The sequence below is a fragment of the Enhydra lutris genome, unplaced genomic scaffold (assembly GCF_002288905.1).
Source record: "Enhydra lutris kenyoni isolate GAN:26980312 unplaced genomic scaffold, ASM228890v2 scaffoldscaffold46, whole genome shotgun sequence".
Taxonomy (NCBI): Eukaryota; Metazoa; Chordata; class Mammalia; order Carnivora; family Mustelidae; genus Enhydra; species Enhydra lutris.
The window spans coordinates 4,975,732-4,997,696 of NW_019154130.1; the positions used below are offsets into that span (position 1 = coordinate 4,975,732).

A 21,965-nucleotide genomic window follows, 5' to 3' on the forward strand; every position below is an offset into this window, starting at 1 on the left:
GGCCTGAATATTGCTAGCGAGGGGTGAAGGAGGTCCAGATGAAATCAGACTGTCACGTGTCGCTTTCTAAGCCCTGGTCAAGAGTTTGGATTTTACTCTAAGTCTGTTGGGAAGACTTTGAAAGGTTTTATGTGGTAAAATTAGGTCATCTGATTTTTTCCCCTTTTCTTTCTTTTCTTTTCCATTTTCTTCTTTTCTTTTCTTCTCTTCTCTTTTCTTTTCTCTCCTTCTCTCTTTCTCTCTTTCTTTTTTGAGAGAGCGAGCATGCCCAGGAAGGGGGTGGAAGGGACAGAGGGAGAGGGAGAGAGAGAGAGAATCTGAAGCAGGATCCATGCTCAGTGTGGAGCCCATTGCGGGACACAGTCTCATGACCTGAACGAAAGTTGAGTCGGACGCTTAACCAACTGAGCCATCCAAGCGCCCCTGATTTCTTTGTTTTTGTTTGTTTGTTTGTTTTTTAATAAAGATTTTATTTATTTCACAGAGAGACGCATAGTGAGAGAGGGAACACAATCAGGGGGAGTGGGAGAGGGAGAGGGAGAAGGAGGCTTCTTGTGGAGTAGGGAGCCCGATGCGGGGCTTGATCCCAGGACCCCGGAATCATGACCTGAGCCACAGGCCGCTGCCTAACGATTGACCCACCCAGGTGCCCCCCGGTTTCTGTGTCTTAACGCACCTGCCATGAGGAGAAGATGGAGAGGAAAAGTAGAAACAGACATACTAATTAGGCGATTGTGGTATTAGGAGAGATGGTGTTCACTGGGTGGTGGCCATAGAAATGGACAGAAGACAAGAGTCTGAAAGACATACTGGAGGTAAAATCCACAGAACATGAGATGGCAAGGGGCGCCTGGGTGGCTCCGTTGCTAAGCATCTGCTTTCGGCTCAGATCATGACACTAATGTCCTGGGATCGAGTCCCGCGTCAGGCTTCCTGCTCAATGGGGAGCCTGCTTCTCCCTCTCCCACTCCCCCTGCTGTGTTCCCTTACTCGCTGTCTCTCTCTGTCAAATAAATATATAAAATATTTTTTTTTAAAAAAGAATGAGGTGACAATAAGAAAGGGAGGTGTCTGATAATACCTTGGTTTCTGTCTGGAGCAACTCAGGGTGCCACGTACTGAACTAGGGAAGAAATGGGAAGAGCAGACCATGAGGTCAGGATCAGAATTTCTATTTCAAATATTTTAGTTAGAGATTCATACGAATTCCAAGTGGGAATCCAGCAGGTGATTATAAATTTGCATTTGGAACTCTATAGAAATAAAGTCTTAGGCTGGAGTTACAAATTTTAGAATTTCTCATTCTGTAGTGCTTGATCCTGGGATAGGTGATGGGTGTGTGGTGGGAGTTTGCTGTAGGAGAAGCCCGATGTTTTGATGCTGGGGCCAGAGGAGTTGGCCCGAGAACCTGAGGACTGCTGGGAGTTACGGGGAACTCTGAAGTGGCCAGCGGTGTGGATGCTGCTGAGAGAGCAAGTGAGGGGACTAGTGACCCTTAGGTGCGCCAGCCAGGCCTTGATGGCCTGGAGAGTGGTTTGTGTGGAGGGACAGATGTGAACATCTGCTGGGCATGTTGTGCAGAGTGAGTGAAAGCAGCCTGTATGTCTGACAGCTGGAACATTCATATGCTGTGATATACTTACGCACGGGGCTCTGCAGTGTGATGGTGTGTACATTAGGTCAGGGATTGGCAAGCACAGCCCTAGCCCAAGTCCAGTCTGCTGCCCATGCTTGTAGGGCTCATGAGCAAAGAGTAGTTTTTATGTTGTTAAATGTTTGGGAAAAAATCCAAAGACTAGTATTTCATACAGGTGAAAATGATATGAAATTCAAGTTTCAGTGTCCATAAATAAAGCTCAGTCATTTACGTATTGTCTGGCTGCTTTGCACGACAGTGGCAAATCTGAGTACTTGCAACAGAGACCATCTGGCCCATAAAACCTATTTATTAAAACGAAACAAAACAAAAACCTACTTATTCTCTGAGTCTTTGTAGGAAAAAATTTGCCAGCCGCTTAAGTTGATTGCTAACATGGTTTAATCTTTTTTTTTTTTTTTAATTTATTTACTTATTGGAGAGAGAGGGGGAGAGAGCCCTAGTAGGAGGAGCAGAGGGAGGGAGAATCTCAGGCTGACTCCACGCTGAGCGTGGAGCCCAGTGCGGGGCTTGATCTCACAACCTTGAGATCACAACCTGAGCTGCAGCCAAGAGTTGGGTGCTTAACTGACTGCCTGCTCCTCCCAGACGCACCTAACATTGATTTAATCCCGAGAACATAATTTGGAACAACAAAAAACCAGTCGCAGAGGAAGTAGGGTCCTATTTATATTGATTTGGCATTTACAACGTATCTTACAGGTTCATACAGAAGTAGTAAAAATATGATGTGTGTGGAATGTTGAATATGAATTTAGTGGAAGTGGTGGCTGAGCACTTACACTAAGGTTATGACATTGGAGGATCGATACCGGTGAGGTCCACAGGGCGCTTGGGTTGTGTCTGTAGTGTTCCATTGTTCACAGACATAGAGCGAACAGGGTTCACAAGCAGATGGTTGTGCAGGACTATAATCTGTATGTCTGTGCACGCCTGAAATATTTTATATTTTAAGTGAACAGGAACCAATAAAAGATTAATATCTAGGATGTAAAGAACTATAAATCAATAAGAAAAATTCTCAGTAGAAAAATGATAAAAGAGTATGAACAGATGATTCACAGGAAAAAAAAAACTCTAAATGGCTGATAAAATTGAAAAGATGTTCATTTTGCTAGTAATCAGAAAAATGCAAATTAATAAATAGCATGGGCTACCCCTCACACCATCAGACAGGCCAGGCCAGGCCAGACTCCAGGGCTAATCATTGCAAATTTTGCAAAGATGTGAAGGAACAGGAACTCTCCCGCTACTGGTTGGACTGAAAATCGATAAGCTCGTCTGGAGTGTGAGTTGACAATATCCAGTAAGACTGAAGATGTGTGCACCCCAAGTTCCACAGTTCTGGTTTTGGATATTTACCTCAGGAATTCCTACACGTGTTAATCACAGCAGCAGCATCACAAGGACGTGTGCATTATGTGGACATCATTTAAAAAATATGTGGACATAATTTTAAAAATGACCTTTCATGCAGAATCTTCTGTCTTAATGTTGAAAACAAATATGGTAAGATGTTAGCATTTGTTAAAACTAACTACAGGTGAGTGCTTGCAGTAGTCTGTAATTTTCTAAGGACGTTTAGAATGTTTAATTTAATTTAAAAATCGAGGGAAAGGGGTGCCTGGATGGCTCAGTGGGTTAAGCCTCTGCCTTTGGCTCAGGTCGTGATCTCAGGGTCCTGGGATCAAGCCCTGCATCGGGATCTCGGCTCAGCAGGGAACCTGCTTCCCTTCTCTCTCTCTGCCTGTCTCTGCCTACTTGTGATCTCTGTCAAATAAATAAATCTTTTAAAAAAAAAATCAAGAGAAAAAGGAAGGGAGTGACTGGGAGTTGAAATAAAAACGAGGAGGGAAGTCGTAAGAGGTTTGGCTGTGGCAGGGAGCAGAGAGAGGAAGATACCTCTTGTCTCCTGGTTTCTTTTTTCCCTCCCAAGTGTGATGCGAGGCTGTCAAGTGACTGGCAGGGCAGGGTGAGAGGTCGGAGGAGAGTGGAGAAGGTGTGAGGGAGAGTCCTGGTGGAGAATTGGAGTGCGCTGATTATGGAAAGGTATGTTGTCAGCCGTGTTGGGTGTCCATGAGATGGTAATAACCACTCTCGTGCTAGCCCAGGCTGCACGGTTGGGTGGCTTGCTTTCCAGCAAAGCCTAAATGGAGGACTGTAGACACTCAGGAGTGAGACCACCGTGTTCCTCCAGGCTTAGGTCTCTGCTGCCAGTCGGGAGTGATGGAAGGTGAGTGCGGAAGGGGGGTTAAAGCAGTGAGTAACCATGCACCCTGGAGTAGGTAGAGGGGAACTGGCGAAGCTAGGGGAGGGGTTGATCAGTCGAAAATGGTGAGGCCAGGGATCATAGGCCTTGGGGTCACAGAGCCTTGGTGATGCTTGAGCACCTTAGCCGAAAGAACCTTCAGAATTGGGATTTTTTATTCATTTATTTATTTATTTGACAGAGATCACAAGTAGGCAGAGAGGCAGGCAGAGAGAGAGGAAGGGAAGCAGGCTCCCCGCTGAGCAGAGAGCCTGATGGCGGGGCTCGATTCCAGGACCCTGGGATCGTGACTTGAGCCGAAAGCAGAGGCTTTAACCCACTGAGCCCCCCAGGCACTCCCAGAGTTGGGATTTCTCAAGGGAATGTGTTCTCTAGTGATGATGAAGTCCAGTGAATGTTCTCCAGTGGGGGAGGGGAACGAATAAGCAGGAGCCCCAGTCTAGGCATTGCAGAGAGATCCGGGCAGCTCCTCCTATGGGCAGTGAAGCAGGTGGGCAGGAGCAGGTGCGGAGAAGGTGAGAACAGTTCGGAAGTCTAGCTCAGCGCCGGTTAACGCCCGAAGGGTGAGCCACAGTTGGGTTAGGGTTTCCATAGGAGGCGAGGCCTGGCCCCCAGCTGCACTACTCAGTACGCGGTGCTGCTCACCATGTGTGGCTTGTTACCTTTAAGGTCATTAAAATGAAATAACATTTAAAGATTGGTTCTTCGTCTCACGAGCCACTGGGCAGCATGTGACTAGTGGCTGCCGCGCCGGGCTGTGCAGGTAGAGGAGGTTTCTGTTTTCACAGGAAATTCTCCCGGGCAGTGCTGGTCTGGGAGGAGCAAGAAGAGCCCTATCGCTACACCTCCTGGGCCTGAGCTGTGGGTTGGGTGTGAAGCATAGAAAGTGTGGTAGGAAGTTAGTTGGTGTTCAGATCTGTGTAGACAGAATACCTTGACTGAGATGCAGAAATATTCCGAAGGAACAGAAACCTAAAATAAGACTTCGGTTGGCTCTGGAAACCATAAAATAAGAATTCGTGTATCTAAAATAAGGGGGCTTCTTGCAGTTTTGGAATTACTGTACAAATGTGTACATACCGTTTCAAAGCAGGGTGCTCTGTTTATGTGTTCAGCGTGAACTGAAACACGAGCCCATCATGCCTCAGATCGTTTCTCCCTGTCCTAGCACACTGGCCACCTCCGACGTCAGCAGGCGCAAGTGGCTGATCCCAGGGGCGGAGTACTCCATCTTTACCGGCCAGCCTTTGGACGCCCCGGATAACAGAATGGATGACCAGCTGGTGGAAACCTGTGCTCCTGGGTAGGTAGCTTTGTCAGAGGTCAGATTGAGGCTCGGTTACGGTTTCATAGATCTCAGTCGCCTTTAAATGTCCGGGAAGGTCTAAAAGAGCCTTCTCTTCGTGGCTTCAGTGTCTTACTTTTGAGGACCAGATTTTTATTTTACTTTGAAAAGCTAATGGGTTTCAGATGCTTTCTGATCAAAGGCTGGGCAAAGGGTCCCCCACCGTGCCCCTGACAGGACAGTGTGCTGTGCACAGTCTCTCAGTTAGGCTAAGGTGTTCACCCTCTCACCTTCTGGACAGCCCACACAACCAGATTACTCCAGAGCTCCACGGAAGTACCATACTTCTGTATGTGCCGGGGTGTGAAGAGGATTGGGAAGCACTGGTCTGTTACACGCAGGTTCAGTTTTAGTGTATTTGCGTTGTAAAGCAGACATACTCTTTGTGGAGTGTAATTGTTCGCTCTCATGTCATTCCCCTAACAGGGCCAGGGATCTCTGTCTTAGCTCAGCCTGCTCTATGAAATCACCATAGACCCAGCAGCTTCAACAGGAAACACTTTTTCCTGCTGTTCTGGAGGCTGAGTCTGAGATTGGGGTGTCAGCGCAGTTGGGTTCTTGGTGAGGGCCCTCTTCCAGGTTATTGGGTCTTGGTCTTTCCTCGGTGAATGTGTGCAGACATCTTTTTAGAAGGGCATTAATCCCAGCAAAGGACCCCCTGCTCTCATGATCTCATCTAAATCTAATCACCTCCCCAAGGCCTCATCTCCTAACACCATCCACTGAAGATTGGGGCTTCAACATACTAGTGTTTTGGGGGGCACAAATACTCAGTTCATAGCACTGCGTGTCTTACAATTATTATTTAAGGTACCATTCTCCTCCGGAAAAGGATTCTTCATCTGGAAGTTCACCAAGAAGCTTATCGATAACAAAACAAAGAGAGACTTCAGATACACCAGTCATGAAAGCTTTAAAAGAACTCGATGAAGGAAAAATATTTAAAAATTGGGGCACACAGACAGAGAAAGAGGACACCTCAAATAGTAAGCATTTTTTCCTTTTTTGATATAGATAGATAATAGATTATAGATACCTTCCTCTTTGCCCCCAATTATATCACCTTCCTTAAATACTCTGGCTCCTAATTTATTGCAGTCATGGCATAACTTGCTGCTTTTATACAAGGCAGACTACATGTTACACTCTTTTTTTTTTTTTAAGGATTTTATCTTTATTTATTTATTTTATTTATTTTTTTAAAGCTTTTATTTATTTTTAAAGATTTTGTTTATTTATTAGACAGATCACAAGTAGGCAGAGAGGCAGGCAGAGAGAGAGGAAGGGAAGTAGGCTCCCTGCTGAGCAGAGAGCCCGACATGGGGCTCAATCCCAAGACCCTGGGATCATGACCTGAGCCGAAAGCAGAGGCTTTAACACACTGAGCCACCCAGGTGCCCCCCCCTTTTTTTTTTTGACAGAGAGAGACACAGCGAGAGAGGGAACAGAAGCAGGGGGAGCGGGAGAGGGAGAAGCAGGCCCCCCCCCGCTGAGCAGGGAGCCCAACACAGGGCTCTATCCCAGGACCCCGGGATCATGACCCGAGCCAAAGGCAGATGCCCAACAACCGAGCCACCCAGGTGCCCCGGATTTTATTTTTATTTTATTTGACAGAGAGAGCACAAGCAGGGGGAAAAGACAGGCAAAGGGAGAGGGAGAAGCAGGCCTCCCTCTGAGCAGAGTGCCCAATGCGGGACTCGATCCCATGACCCTGGGATTATGACCTGAGCCAAAAGCAAACAATTAAGGACTGAGCAACCCAGCGCCCTATGTTCTGATTAGTAAAGATTTATGAAGCGTTCTTAAAGATATTTGGAAATTTTCTACATCAGTTTGTCACTGGAAAGTTATGATGGACATTTAGTACTCATAAAGTGAGGTGTAGTGCTTTGTTTTTTTTTTTAAAGATTGTATTTATTTATTTAACAGAGAGAGAGATCACAGTAGGCAGAGAGGCAGAGGAGGAAGCAGGCTCCCCGCTGAGCAGAGAGCCCGACTCGGGGCTTTATCTCAGGGCCCCGGGATCATGACCCGAGCCGAAGGCAGAGGCTCAACCCACTGAGCCACCCAGGCGCCCCTCGTGTAGTGTTTTTTACTCTCCCTTTCTTGGTTACTGAGCATCTCTCAGGAAGACAAGAAGTATCTTTTTTTTTTTAAAGAATTTGTTTACTTATCTGACAGAGCGAGAGAGTACAAGCAGGGGGAACAGTAGAGGCAGAGGGAGAAGCAGGCTCCGTGCTGAGTAAGGAGCCCTATTGCGTGACTCGATCCCAGGACCCTGGGATCATGACCAGAGCTGAATGCAGACATTTAACCATCTGAGCCACCAGGCGCACCCCTCCCCCTTTTAAAGATAATTTTATTTTTTTATTTTTAAGTAATCTCTACATCCGATGTGGGGCTCGATATCACAACCCCAAGATCAAGAGTCACGTTTTTCCAACTGAGCCTGCTGAGCACCCTAGGAAGTACCTTGCTCAACAGCTCACCAGTTTTCACATCTCTTCGTACTCACTCCAGTGCTCGCTTGATCGGGTCTGCTGATTCCATTGTCCAATCTCGGGCATTGCATCTCCAAAGAAGTATCTGCTAGTAAATAAATCAGTAACTTCCTAAAAATAATCTCTCTTGAAAAATCGCCGTGAATGGCAATTGTAAACAGGGAGCCAGAATGAATTCATTATAAACCCCCACATTTGTTCTTCATCGAGCATTTTTTAATCCTTACAATGTGTATTTGCAAATAATCATTCTAACCTGGATAGTGAGAATGGCTTGCTTGGTGTAATTATTTCTTAATAAAGGCAGCTAACCGGCTCAGGTTTGTTTTGTTTGTTGACTTTTTAACAATTTGTCTGTTACAGAATTAGCAAATCCTCGGCAAACAGAAACGTCAGTCAGTGCAGGTCGGTCCCCAGAGAAATGCGCCCAACAGAGGCAGAAGAGATTTAACTCAGCTTCACAGAGATCGTCGTCTTTACCACCTTCAACTCGTAAATCAAGTACCCCAAGTAAGAGTTAGATGTAATATGTCTCCTGGGCTCAAAAGAGTGGCATCTGAGCTATGCACACACGTCTGACATTCTTTTTCCCTCTGTTCTCTAGCACCTACTAGAATACTCTGAGAACAGGGTCCCTAAAAAGGGTCTTGCTCAGTAATACCATCTGACTGTACAGACGCTGTGATGATAGGTGAAGAAATTATCACGGCATACTGTTTTGTGTGTGTCCAGCAGATTCCTTTTTGCAACTTATGCCATTTCACAGTTTTTGAGAGCGTTGACAACTATCTAATTAAACATTAGTTCAAACAAATTAATTTAAACTAATTTAACCTGGGAAAGATGCTTCTTTGCATATATAGTTACGTCTGGTTTCTTTAGTCAGTTACAGTTACGGTTCTAAAGGTTAGGCATTGGATTTCTGTTTTCTTGATTTTTATATTCAGAACAGCTAAAGATATTTCTGTGTCGTCTCCCCCCCCACCCCGTGTGATGGAGCGAGTGTGTGTGTCCCCGTGTGATGGGAGCGGGAGCCAGCGTTGGTGTGTATCTGTGTGACTGGAGTGCGTGCCAGCGATTGTGTGTCCCCGTGTGATGGGAATGTGCGCTGGGCACTGGTGTTTCCATCTTATTTCCAGTCGACTTCTAAAATCCTGAAAAACCAGTTTTGAGTCTGAGTGCTGACCCTGCAGTCGGATACACTAAAATGTTGACAGTGGTTCCCTCTAGGTGTTAGGATTATGAATTATTTTTAATTTTGTATGCTCTTACTTATCTTTCAGAAAGTTTTATAATAAAATTGTATTCCATTAAAGTTAGAAAAGAGTACTGAAAGAGGAAGTATGCTCTGCCAATATATGTATTATATAGAAGGAAAAGTGAATTTCCTCTTCATTTTCTTCTGTAGCAAAAAGAGAGATTATGTTAACGCCAGTGACTGTGGCTTATAGTCCAAAGCGATCCCCAAAAGAAAATCTCTCCCCAGGATTTAGTCATCTACTGAGCAAAAATGAAAGCAGTCCAACTCGGTAAGTTCTCTAAAATAGTAGAATAAAATATTAGTGATTTTTTTTTTTTAAGTGTCAGCTTATGCCTATAGTTGTCACTAATTTTTCAGTTGCCAGTGGGAACCCTGTGGATTTAAATCATTTAAATGAGTGTCAAGTTAAAAATAAAAAAGTACTGTAATCCATGAAAACAGTTTTTAACTCTGGAAACTGGCTACTACTGAGTTTAAGTACTGCGTCAGAGTCCCTTCCAGCTTTTGGGTATAGAATGACAATTCTTTGTTTTCCTGAAAAGGTTTATGATACAGGGCAATTTTTGAGCCATTTGTATAAGAGAGCGGGCTGTCCTAGGAGGGCCCTGGCAATATGCATAAGTTTCCCTGGGTGCTTGGGACAGTTGTCCTCTTTCTGAAGCAGCGTAGTCACAGGACATGCTCCTGTGGGGGGCCGTGGATCCCTACGCTGTAAGAGCTGGCCACCTGGCTCGGTCAGGCTCTTGAGAAATTCCTTAAGCACAGTGAACCTTGGTTTCCTTTTCTGTAAAACAGGGATAATAATACTTGGCCCGCATATATTATAACTTGTTATAAAGATTGGAGGAGTTAATGTATGGGTAAATGCTTTAAGTCTCTAATACATGAATATAATTTGGTGTTAGAAAATATAAATTAAGCTTCAGTTTTAGAAAATTACATGACCAGCTTTCTTTTTAAAAAATACATGAATATGTGAGTTAACCGGACACCAGCTCAGCTTTCTAGTGGAGATAGGGAAAATCAATAAACATTTTTTTCTCACAAGTAACTTGCTTCATTCAATAGATTTGATATACTTTTGGATGATTTAGATACTGTTCCTGTGTCTGCTTTACAACGTACCAATCCAAGAAAACAACTCCAGTTTCTTCCTCTAGATGACTTGGAAGGTATCTTTTCCTAAAAAATTACTAGTTATGGTTTTAGTCATTCATTTGTGAATTTCTGGTATCTTTTCAAGGTCCTAAATAGTGTAATATCCTGCACTTAAAAAATTTTTCTGCCCAAGGGCCTCTAAGAACACACATTGGTGCGGCTCATATTATGTGTCAGGGCTATTATCCTGATAGAAAAGTTGGGAAACTGAGGTACAGACATTGTTAATGCTTACTTACCAGAGCCATACTGTTCCATTTCTCTCTTTTATGTTCTGGCATTTCTGTGCAACTTGGGCGGTGGGTTATTTTGGTTTTTTTCTTTTTTCTCATTTATCTTTGAAGTTTGGAATAAAGTACAAGATAATGCATATGAGTCACCTGGGCAGGCCCCGTAAGATGCTGGCTCTGCACTGTTGGTTCGGGTTTGTGTCCGCTAAATGTGAGCTTAGCGCTTAACTTTTTTTTTTTGCTTTAAGTTTACTTAAAGTTCTTTTGAGCTTACAGAAAGTTTATATACCTTCTCTTAGGGACGTTGTACAGATTGTCCAACCGAGAGCAAAACTTTTAGAATTCTGTGGAGGAAAAGCACTGACTAAATGTGATTATTGTGTTTCTTTTTGTTACTTTTTTTGGCATGTGGCGGCCCTTAGATAACATATATAGTTATGTATATGATCGGTCAGGAAGATGGATATGAAATAAAAGAAAATCCTTTTCTCTCTGACAGAAAAAAAATACTCAGAAACAGCCACCGACATCCATGCTAATCATAGCCCTTCTCCCGAACTGTTGCCAAGTGGAGTGAAGAGAGTGTCTGTGAGATCAGCCTGGGAGAAGAATAAATCAGTTAGCTATGAACAGTGTAAGCCCGCGTCAGTAGCACCACATGGTAATGATTTTGAGTATACAGCAAAAATTAGGACCCTAGCTGAAACGGAACGGTTTTTTGATGAACTTACAAAAGAAAAAGACCAGGTAAAAACAAAAACTTAAAAAAAAAAAAAAAAAAACCAAACCTTTTTCTGAACTTAATGCCTATGTCTGAGGAATAGTCAGAAGGGAATTACGGAGTCAGACTGTGCCAGAAGCTTCTGTGGCTTGCACAGCAAAGCCGCGCTGGGAGCGAGTTTGAGCTGAGCTGTCCTTGCTGACCCGGGCAGGGGGAGCGGAGGTGAAGGCCAGGCGGACAAGGAAATACTAGGCCGAAGCTTGTCGTTTCCATTCTGTTACAGATGTACCTGCCACTCATCAGAATTCTTCTGTTTTTATTTAAATTTTGTTTGTGTGTCAACAGATTGAGGCGGCACTAAGTCGAATGCCTTCTACTGGAGGACGAATCACTTTGCAGACAAGATTAAACCAGGTGAACCGTCTTAGCTTGAATCTGCGTTGGTGGTGTGGTGTGGGCTGGTGCTCATTTAGCCGAGATGACGTGTTAGGCGTCCTGAAGCAACTGGGCCAGACTTTTAGCCTTTTAGGAAGTGTTTGGTGATTATAGTATATTTTAGAACTGCACTGTGGCTTTCTGGAGTAAAAAGTGATTTTTCCTTTATACTTAATGAAAAAGACGTTCCTGCCACTATGCAATATGGCTTTGAACAGATCTTACATTAAGCATCTCCCCTCAGCTCAGCTCATGATCCCGGGGGTCTTGGGATCCAGCACCCCCGTGTCGGGCTCCCTGCTCAGCGGGGAGTCTGCTTCTCCCTCTCCCTCTGCCCCTCCCCCAGCTCTTGCTTGTGCTTGGGTGCACTTGCTCTCTCAAATAAATAAAATCGCCAAAAAAAAAAAAAAGAGAGAGAGAGATGTGATTCCATTATTGAGCAGGAGATGGTGCAGGCAAAGCGGCTCATGTGCACTTTTTTTAGTTGCTTTCCAGAGAGAATCAAAATGCATGAAGCCATGAGACTTTGAAAATCTGCTCTTTTTGTAACATTTTAAACATAACAACAAGGATATGTCTCTTACATAACTGCATGTTTTGGCTTTTCAGTGCTTTAACTTCAGGAAAAATTCATTTTCAGATTGATCTGTGATACCAGAAGGAAAAAAAGCAAAGAAAACAGCGGAGGTCTTTCCTTGGGCCTGCATGCCTAACTTCTCCTTAAGACTTAAGTCTGTTACTGTTTTTGTTGGTCCCAGAGTCCTTAGTCAATAATTTATAAGACTCAACCCATGAAACTCTCCTTCCTTGGGAAGCAGAAGGAGAACCTGTAGATACTCTGATTCCAAACTTACCTGAAACATCTGTTTAATATATTTTTTTATATAATGATTGTAAGCTTTTAAAGTAATTTAAAAGGGAGTAGATCCTGTTCATACATGTCAAAGCTGTTCGTCCAGTAAGGAGACCAGTGACAGCAAAAAGGGACTGAAGATGCTTATATATGATTCGTAAATGAAAAGAGTAAAATTGGGCAAAAAAAAAAAAAAAAAAAAATTCAGTCTCACCCATGAGTAAAAAACTACACATTTGTACAAAAGCTTCATTTTTTGAAAAGATTTTATTCATTTGAGAGACAGAAAGAGCATGAGTTGGGGGAGGGGCAGAGGAAAAGGGAGAAACAGACTCCCTGCTGAGCAGGGAGTCTGACATGGGGCTCCATCCCAGGACCACAGGATCATGACTTGAGCTGAAGGCAGATGCTTAAGCAGGCATACAATTAACCAACTGAGCCACCCAGATGCTCCAAAGCATAATAAAAAAAAAAAGAGAGAGATTTATTTAATTATTTTGAGAGAAAGTGTGCAGGCCCTGGTTAGGGGAGGGGCCAGAGGGAGAATCTCAAGTAGACTCTCCCCATGATGCCTGGGGCCTGACCCAGGGCTTGATTTCATGACCCATGAGATTATGACCTGAAACCAAGAGCCAGCTGCTCAACCAAATAAGCCACCCAGGCACCCCAAAAAAGCATCATTTAAAAACAAAAACAAAACCTTACATAGGCAGGTATTTAAACACACACACACACACACACACACACACACACACACACACACAAAAAAACCAAAACAGTACACAGGGTGTAGAAAAGCATGTTCTCATACACGGCACGTGGAAGAGGAAATTGTCACAAACCTTTTGGAATATAGTTTGACCTAGATCCAGAGCTTTAGATTTTTTTTTTTTTTTTAAGATTTTGTTTATTTATTTGAGAGAGAAACAGTGAGAGAGAGCATTAGAGAGGAGAAGGTGAGAGGGAGAAGCAGACTCCCCATGGAGCTGGGAGGCCGATGTGGGACTTGATCCTGGCACTCTGGGATCATGACCTGAGCCGAAGGCAGTTGCCCAACCAACATAGCCACGCAGGCACCCTAGAGCTTTAGATTTTTGGATTTTTTCAGACCAAGCATTTTTCTTCTGGGAATGATTCCTAAGGCAATGCTTACAGATGTGTGCAAAGAAACCTTTTCAAGAATATTTATTGCAGGATTATTTATGGTATCCAACATTAAAAGCAACCTAAATTTCTACTAAAAGATAGTTGGTTAGGGGCGCCTGGGTTGCTCAGTTGTTAAGCGTCTGCCTTCAACTCAAGACATGATCCCAGGGTCCTGGGATGGAGCCCCGCATTGGGCTCCCTGCTCAGCGGGAAGCCTGCTTCTCCCTCTCCCACTTCCCTTGCTTGTGTTCCCTCTCTAGTTGTGTCTCTTTCTCTGTCAAATAAATAAATAACATCTTTAAAAAATAAATAAAAGATTTTTGGTTAAATCTAATGGAATATTGCACACTAACTTAAAATGATATCATAGAAAGATATTTCATAACGAAAGTTCAGTTGAAAAATGTTTTGAAGTAGTGAATTTGATTCTGTTTTTATTTTTCTTCTTAATGATGTGGGTATCTACACAAAAACCCCAGGAAAGAGGAACTGGTTATTTTATTTTTACTCCTCTGTCTTCTAAGTATTTTATCATGAATGTGTGATCCTTTTATTATTTTTTTATTTTAATTTTTTATAAAGATTTTATTTGAGAGCGAGCGGGTAAGAGAGAGCACGAGCCAGGGAGCTCATCTTGGGGCTCCATCCAGGGACCTGAGCTGAAGGTGGCCACTTAACCGACTGAGCCACCCAGGCTCCCCTCGGGTGATCCTTTTATTTTTTTATTTTTATTTATTTATTTTTAAAAGATTTTATTTATTTATTTGACAGAGAGAGAGATCACAAGTAGGCAGGGAGGCAGGCAGAGAGAGAAGGGGAAGCAGGCTCTCTGCTCAGCAGAGACCCCAATGTGGGGCCCGATCCCAGGACCCTGAGACCATGAACTGAGCTGAAGGCAGAGGCTTAATCCACTGAGCCACCCAGGCGCCCCTATTTATTTTTATTTTTTAAAGATTTTTATTTATTTATTTGACAGACAGAGATCACAAGTAGGCAGAGAGGCAGGCAGAGAAAGAGAAGGTGGGGGAAGCAACAGGCTCCCTGCTGAGCAGAGAGCCTGATGTGGGGCTCTGAGATCCTGACCTGAGCTGAAGGCAGAGGCTTTAACCCACTGAACCACCCAGGCGCCCCGGGTGATCCTTTTGTAATCCTTTTGGAATTTTAAAGTTTTATTTAAGGATACCATTGGAGTTAAGATTGAATAAAGTATCTAAAATGATAAATTTATATTCCAGGTGCTATTTATTTAATCGTAATACTGCTTATTTATTTATTTATTTGAAGATTTTATTTATTTGACAGAGATCACAAGCAGGCAGAGGGGTTGGGGAGCAGGCTCCCTGCTGAGCAGAGAGCCCAATGTGGGGCTCAATCCCAGGACCCTGAGATCACTACCTGAGCCAAAGGCAGAGGCTTAGCCCACTGAGCCCCCCAGGCGCCCCATGTACTGCTTATTTAAAAATAGCAGTTGTTACATTGATTCTTTGTGAAATCTCTTGTTTCTTGCAAGAAACTCCTCCAGTGTATTCCCTCTTTTTTAACTTACACATTCTTGTCAGAAGAAAGTTGCTTGACATACACCTAAGTGGGATAAGGCACTGACCTGTTTCTTCTGGTGACTTGTGTAAAGTGCCTCTGGGCTCCTCTTGGTCTGTCCTCAGTGCCCCAGAGGCTGAGAGTCACCTTCTCGCCGACGGTCCCGTTGCCCTTGCTGAGATTTTCACACCCTGCAAGCAGCAGGGTACTGGGGCTGTTAGGGTGCTGAGTGCAGCATTTATTCTGAATGGTTGAGACCCTGATTCATGTTGTTTAAAGAGACAATATAAATAAGAGGAAATGTATAAAAAATACAACTCTGTAATTTGAATGTTTCTGCCTGCTCCTTTGCTAAAAGAAAGGTCAGTTTGGTGGTAATCAGAGAACCAGTGAACCTGATGTAGAATTCTGACGCAACTTCTCCTGTGATTTCCCCTTAGGAAGCCTTGGAAGATCGTTTGGAAAGGATTAATCGAGAACTGGGCTCAGTTCGAATGACATTAAAGAAATTTCATGTGTTGCGCACCTCTGCAAATCTTTGAGATCTGTAGCCATTAAATTTTGAGACGTTTTTGTTTGCACTAATGTATAATTATGCACTCAGAAAAGGCAAACTATTTTGTACTGTTTATAAGCCTTCAAATAGTAGTTTTACAATCATGCTATTCTTTACACTTGCTGTTTTATACTTCAAATGGCCACATATTTTCAAGATATTTTTGTTATGCTCAGGAATCTCTTGTATATTTTACTATTTAAAAAGTATTATTTTTAAATAGTATAAGTCTCCAGTTTATATCAATAGTAAGGAAATGTAAACAGGGGAGGCAGCTTGTTTCTAAACAAATAGTGTTATCCTTTTACAATTAACTTTGCACACTAATTTTATATACTTGTTCTACATTGTGAATATGATTCTTTTTTTAAAAAATAAATGCTTAAGAATAGCTTCCGTAATAGACCAATACATGCTGAATGCAAAAAAAAAAAAAGAAAAGAAAAGAAAAAGAATGCAGCATACCCTGGATTTTAGTTGTGTTGAGATTTTTTTTTCTTAATGATAATGCAGTTCCTGTTAGGAACAAGTCTTAGAGTGATTATTACAATAGTAATAATGGAACTATTGGAAGTAATGGAATATCGGAAAGCTTTGGAAACTGTGAATAACTCATTTTGTTTCCCTTGAACTTTATTGTCTGTAAGGAAAGAGAAATGAGCACTGTTATTCTCTAATGTTGTCATATATGTAGTACTTTCCAGAAAACGGTAAGCCGTTGGGGGACCCGGGGCTTTCTGCCCAGCATTCCGAGTGAAACCATGTCCATAAGGTGATGGTGGATCAAGCTTTGATGAAAGACCACCACCCATCGAGGGTTCAGAGTGGCCCTGGTTTCTGCCATCAGAGCCACTGAGCAGATGTTTTCAACCCTGCTGACCCCCACCACCCCCGCCAAAAAAAAACAAAAAACAAAAAACCCTCCAGCCGTGGCAGGGGCTGTCAGGATGCTAGGTGTAGATTAGAGTCCCCTCCCCTTAATGTGCACAGGCAGGGAATGTGTGCAGATGACGCGTGGGCCTTTCCTTGGGCCTTGCTGGGGAGCTGCAGCTCACGGCCTGGCAGCGGCACCCGGGCGGAGGCTGTGCTCTGATCAGCAGCACCAGCAGGTGTGTGTTCTGACCCCTGGTCAAGTCCGGGCTGCCCCACTGCCCACTTTTCGGGGGCCGGTCGGAATCCAGTGCCCACATATCCGTGTACATGTTCATCAATAGACTCATTCTAAACTTTCAGAATTGATTGCCACTGATGATGCTCAGGTTTTAAAGTTTGGTTTTCTTTTGAATGTTTTCTTCTTATGTGACTCTTAGCAGCTCGTAGTTATAATGAGCCAAGCCAGGCATCACTGCACTAGGGTCTGTGTATGCCTTTGAGCAGGGATCTCAAACTGCACCCTTCACCAAAGCTTACCTGGCTGAGCTCTGGGCCTGTTGCCCCAGCAGGCTCCCTTCTCAGCTTCCTGGGTGGTCCTCCATCAGGAGGGGCCATCTGACACCTGCCTCTTCTGTTCCTCTCCGTGAATCGAACCTTTGCTCCCATCTCCTGCCAACAGTTGAAGACCTTGGGTTAATCACAATTATTCATCAACAGAATAAGTGCCTTTATTCATAATACTTTTTTCTAGCCTTTTTTTTTTTAAAGTCAACTAGTTAAAGAATAAGTTAATTTTAATCAAGCTCCAGTACAGCTGTGTCAAGACCTAGTAAAGGGATCGACTTTACTGATGGTTATTACCTTTGTGTTCCTATATGTGATATTAGAATTTAACTTGAAAATTATTAGGATATTCCTTGTTCCCTCCTTTTATCATGAAGTCCACTACCTTCTCAAGAATAGGAAATTGCCATTTCAGAAGTTTTATCTTGTGAAGGAGTTATCTTTTTAGTAGTCTCTATCGGCTTATTCTAAGAAAGATCTGAAACCCCATCAAAACCTCTTCTATGCCTCTCAGAAAACATGTGCTTTGATTTTTTAAATGTATAATAAATTGTATCAGTCACTTATTTAAACATTAAAAAAAAAACAAACCTTTTTCTTCATAGCTGTGAAGAGGAGAACCAAGGAAAATCCTTTCAGCCATCTTTCCCTTTTTCGTGCTTAATTTACAAACACAGAACGCTCCACTTAAAAAGCAACTCAACCCCAGAAGTGGCGATGTTAGAAAGTTGCGGGTGTCCCTGGGAGGTGAATTGCTTGGTTCCTGGCTGGGGCTGAGCTGCTGGAGAGTAACAGCCTGAGAGCACCTTCCACTTCGGGGAAGTGCCTCTTTTAATGCAAATAGAGTTTACTCACTCTTTTCCCGTGGTTCTGTCCCTTTCATAGTACCTGTTCTGGCTGTAGAGGTGGCTAAGGGCAGAGCTGCTGGGCGGCACAGGGAGAGCCAGGAGGACCTGGGTCACCACCAGGCTCAGGCCTGCCCGCCTCCGCAGCAAGAGATAAGATGAAGCGATAAGCTTCCTTCCATTTTAAAGGAGATTATGTACAGTACCTGGTGCTTCCTAACTTTTCAACAAAAGTACACATTTCAGATTCATTCTGAGTTAATCAGGGCTTTGAAGTAGTGATTTAGGACTTTTTAAATAGGAAAGTAGGTTGTGCCCCCCCAATTGATTTAAAAATTGCCTTGGGTTGGTTGACGTTTCTGTTAGGTGGTCTAAGATGATCTCTCCACCTTTTTGCAAGAAAAAAAAGATTTCTTGGAGTTCATATGATCTTCCTGGTGTGAGGTGTTTGTTTTTTGACTATTAAAACTGGTAACTGTTGGGTAGAAGTTCAGAAGCATCTTAAATAGGTGATCTGGGGGTTATTTGATGTAAACATAGGTTATTTTCCTTAAAAAAAAAAAGAAAAAAAGAAAAGGTTTTGTCCATGTAACCAAAATAATGGCTCCTTTGAATGTCCCGTAATTAGAGGTCCAAGGTGGTGGCCTCTAAGGCAGGACCGCAGGAAGGCCGGTCTGCAGTAGGCATCAGAAGGGCCACATGAAGACGAGGGTTGTTTTTAGAGTTTGGTTCCCCTTCTTAACTCTGAAGACTCAGGCGCTTTGCTGAATGCTTTTTAAATTTGAATTCTGCCCTTACATATGTAGTAAAATTAGACATTTTTGTCATTTTAATTTTTATCTCAGAAGCAATTTTCATTACATTTTAATGTGTCACTTGTGCTGCGAGTCTTTAAGAAGCTTTAAAAAGTAAGCGCATACCTAGCACCCTTCACGAGTCCTACAGGTAAATCATGTTTACCCGTCACGAGAGTGTGCGTGGTCATGAGATGTACAGGTCTGATTAAACCAATTATATTGCACACATTCTGCAGGAGATGATAATTTTTTTGCCAAGAGCTCTGTGGCAGTATAATACGTTAAACTGCACCAGTATCTTAGGACCTGTGTTACAAAGCCTTCTTCTGACTTACGTTTTATTTCAGTAGATGCCTCTCAAATAGGAGGAATCAAGCCATAAATGTGCATTTGCTGGACATGACACACCACGTCATCGCTGTGACTCCAGACTTCAAAGATAATCGCTTTATTCACGATTGCACTGTAGCAGTTACCAAAACAATGAGAAACACTTGCTTCCTCCAGTGCTGCTGATGGTCCGGCAGAGACAAGTGCTTGCTGCAGTTTTTTTTAATCTAGGCAAGTATTGGAGTCATGGGATTGTAAGCTCTGCGAGAGCAGGGACCATCGTGTCTTCTTGCGTACAAGCACTCAATAAATACTTGTGGATATGAACTGCCTTTTGATATTAGTGTATTTATTCCTACCGGGTTACTGGGGGAGCTGCTTTTTGATGAAGGCCTCCCAAGTTTTGAGTGCAATCATGGCAAGCTTGCAGTGGTATCACCCAGGGGCTCAACTCGGGGTGGGGGACAGGCAAAGAGCCTCCCTCTGGCTATCTCCCTGTATGCTCCGGAAACCATGCTCAGTGGGACTTAAGGCACCTCTGGGTGGAGGGAAGAAGGTGAGGGTCTCGTATTTGTTGGGACATCTTCACTGGTCTCAGAGTGATTGCCCTAAGATGGTAAGACAGGTATTTTGAGAGCTGTGTAATGATGGCTTTCCTGGCCTCCTCTCCAATTCTAAGTCACCGCAGGGTCGAGCAGCCTCTGGTGGTTTTGCCCGGGCTTTATGGGAACGGTCTGGGGCTGCTTTAATTACAGCGCTTGCCCTTCCAGGGGAAAGCGCTCCTTTCGCCCACAGAAGGTGATACTTGGGGACAGGTAAGCTAGGTTTTAGGTGTGGCCCATTTGGTTCCATCACTTCAGACCTTGGCAAAAAGGCCGTTCCCGCTCAATCTAACTGCACACTCAACGATTCATTGTCAGTTTTACCCAGTACCCTCTTGGCCGTCTTGTTCCTGACTGGAGAGTCCGGTCGGGAGGGAACATCAAGATGAATCTATTTCTGATCCTCTTCCAGGTCCTTTTTGAGGTCGGGGACTAGAGCTTCACACAACCCTTCTGTTGTCACCGATCCCACTACTTCTGATGACCAAGGGGCATTTTCATCTTTCATGCCCAAAGCGAACGTATTCGGTACCGGGGAGAGAACCCCCTGCCAGCCGCACACCTGGTCTCTGGCATTTAGGTTTGGGCCTCATGAAGTCGTACGCGGTTTGTTCCCCTAGATCTGTCGGCTTACCCCCTAACTTCGTTTTTAAGAAAGCTACTTAAGTGACGATCGCCGCAAGCCTACTGGTCCCCTTCCGCGAGGGCACTTGGCTCCTCTAGCGCGGTTTCAAGGCCCGCGGGGTCCGAGGAGCCGGAGCCCCCCACGCCCAAGCCCCCCGTCCCCCGGGCGGGGAAGCGCGAGCCCCGGCCGCGGAGGGGAGACAGCGAGCCGGCCCGAAGTTCGCCGGCGTTCTTCCGGCGGAGCCCAGCCCTCGGGGCGGGCGGGGGCGGCCCCTCGCCGGGACTCGCCGCCGCTCCCCGCGCGGCCTGACGGAGGCGCAGGCCCGCCGCCGAGTGGGGGAATGCGAGGCGGGCCCGGCGCGCACGGGCAGCAGCGGCCGCTGGGGCGCGCGGGGCACGGCGGCGGCGCGGCGTAGAGCTGTCCAGCCCGTCCGCGGGCGCGCCCGGCCCCGCGCCCCGCCGGCCGCCGCCTCCTCGTCCGCCTCGACCGCCGCGGCCCGGCGCGCAGCGCGCACATCCGCGGGGCCAGCACGTGCGCGCCCGCCGCCCGCGCCGACGGCCGGGGAGCATGCCCGCGGGGACCCGGCCGCTCGCCCGGGGCCAGCTGGCGGCGGCGGCGCGCGGAGCCGCGGGGCGCAGCCGGCCGGGTCGGGGCCGCGGGGCCCGCGCCTCCCCGGCGGCGTGAGGCGGCGGCGGCGGCCCAGCGCGGCCGAAGAGGACGGAGCCGCGGCCGCGCAGAGCGGGGTGAGTGTGTCCGTGGTTCCGGCCGGAAGGCGGCGCGGCCGGGAGCCTCCCCGGGGCCGCCAGCGGGCCCCTGAGAGCCGGGCGCGGGGCGGCGGCCCCGGCCCCGCCGGCCCGCGCGCCCGGGAGGAAGGGAGGAAGGGCGGGGGGTTGGGTGGGGGAAGTGGGAGACCCGGGCCCGGCCGCCCCGCGCGGGGAGGAGGGTGTGGCGCGCGCCGGGACCCCTACCTCAGGAAGTCGCCCCGGAGCCTACCCCCTCCACCCACCCCGGGAGACCCACCGGCTCTCCGGAGTCGGGCCCCAAATGCTAATTTCCCAAATGCTAATTTCCCAATTTCCGTCGGTGGCGGCCGGGGCGCGGAGGACTCCCCTCCCCCAGTGACAAGTGTCACCGCGGTCAAGGGGCAGGTGTGTATGCGGTGCTGGGCCTGTCCGGTCCGGCCCGCGCTCCTGAGGAAGGGCCCGGGAAGGGGCCGGGAGGAAGTGGTGGGCACAGCCCTCTGTCCAGCCTTCTGCCGTTTCCCGCCTGCAGCCGGACATCCCTCCAGCCCTGGCCGTGGCTGGGTGGGTTGTCTGGGGCCTAAGCCTGGGGTGTGGCCCTCCGAGAGGGTCCAGAACTTAGAAGAAGGTGCTCCAGGTGTCCCTCGGGCTGGAGGAAAATCTGGCCCATCTCCATCCTGAGAGTCTCCCTTTGCTGTTGTAAGCTGAGGCACCGCTGTCTTAGGGCAGGCAGCTGCCCCTTCCCCCCTGCCCCTCATCCTTTCTTATCAGGGGCAGGGCTGATGGCTGTTTGGGGGCGAAAGGGGGGACACTTCTTCTCCCCCATAATGTGCAAATACCACCCCCCCAAGAAACCCCAAATCAACATTCTAAGTAAACAATGTGCTTGCTAAACAAATGTCATTTCAAGGCAAGTCCTCT

At 45.9% G+C, this 21,965-nt stretch overlaps 1 protein-coding gene across 7 annotated transcripts in view; it reads left to right on the plus strand.

The window, feature by feature from the left end:
• The window catches only part of LOC111156395 (M-phase phosphoprotein 9), a 66,657-nt gene extending 47,259 nt beyond the window's left edge, over positions 1 to 19,398 (plus strand). For 4 of the 7 annotated variants that reach the window (XM_022517246.1, XM_022517245.1, XM_022517248.1 and 1 more), the window contains 8 exons: positions 5,095 to 5,229; positions 6,082 to 6,257; positions 8,136 to 8,282; positions 9,181 to 9,301; positions 10,102 to 10,205; positions 10,921 to 11,168; positions 11,488 to 11,556; positions 15,553 to 19,398. In XM_022517246.1, the coding sequence (XP_022372954.1) occupies positions 5,095 to 5,229; positions 6,082 to 6,257; positions 8,136 to 8,282; positions 9,181 to 9,301; positions 10,102 to 10,205; positions 10,921 to 11,168; positions 11,488 to 11,556; positions 15,553 to 15,654 (1,102 nt within the window). In that variant the 3' untranslated portion in view covers positions 15,655 to 19,398. Of the gene's footprint in view, positions 1 to 5,094; positions 5,230 to 6,081; positions 6,258 to 8,135; positions 8,283 to 9,180; positions 9,302 to 10,101; positions 10,206 to 10,920; positions 11,169 to 11,487; positions 11,557 to 15,552 lie in introns of those variants that run through there. The other 3 variants (XM_022517244.1, XM_022517243.1, XM_022517249.1) reach the window with 3 other exon arrangements.
• Positions 19,399 to 21,965: the final 2,567 nt, after the last annotated feature.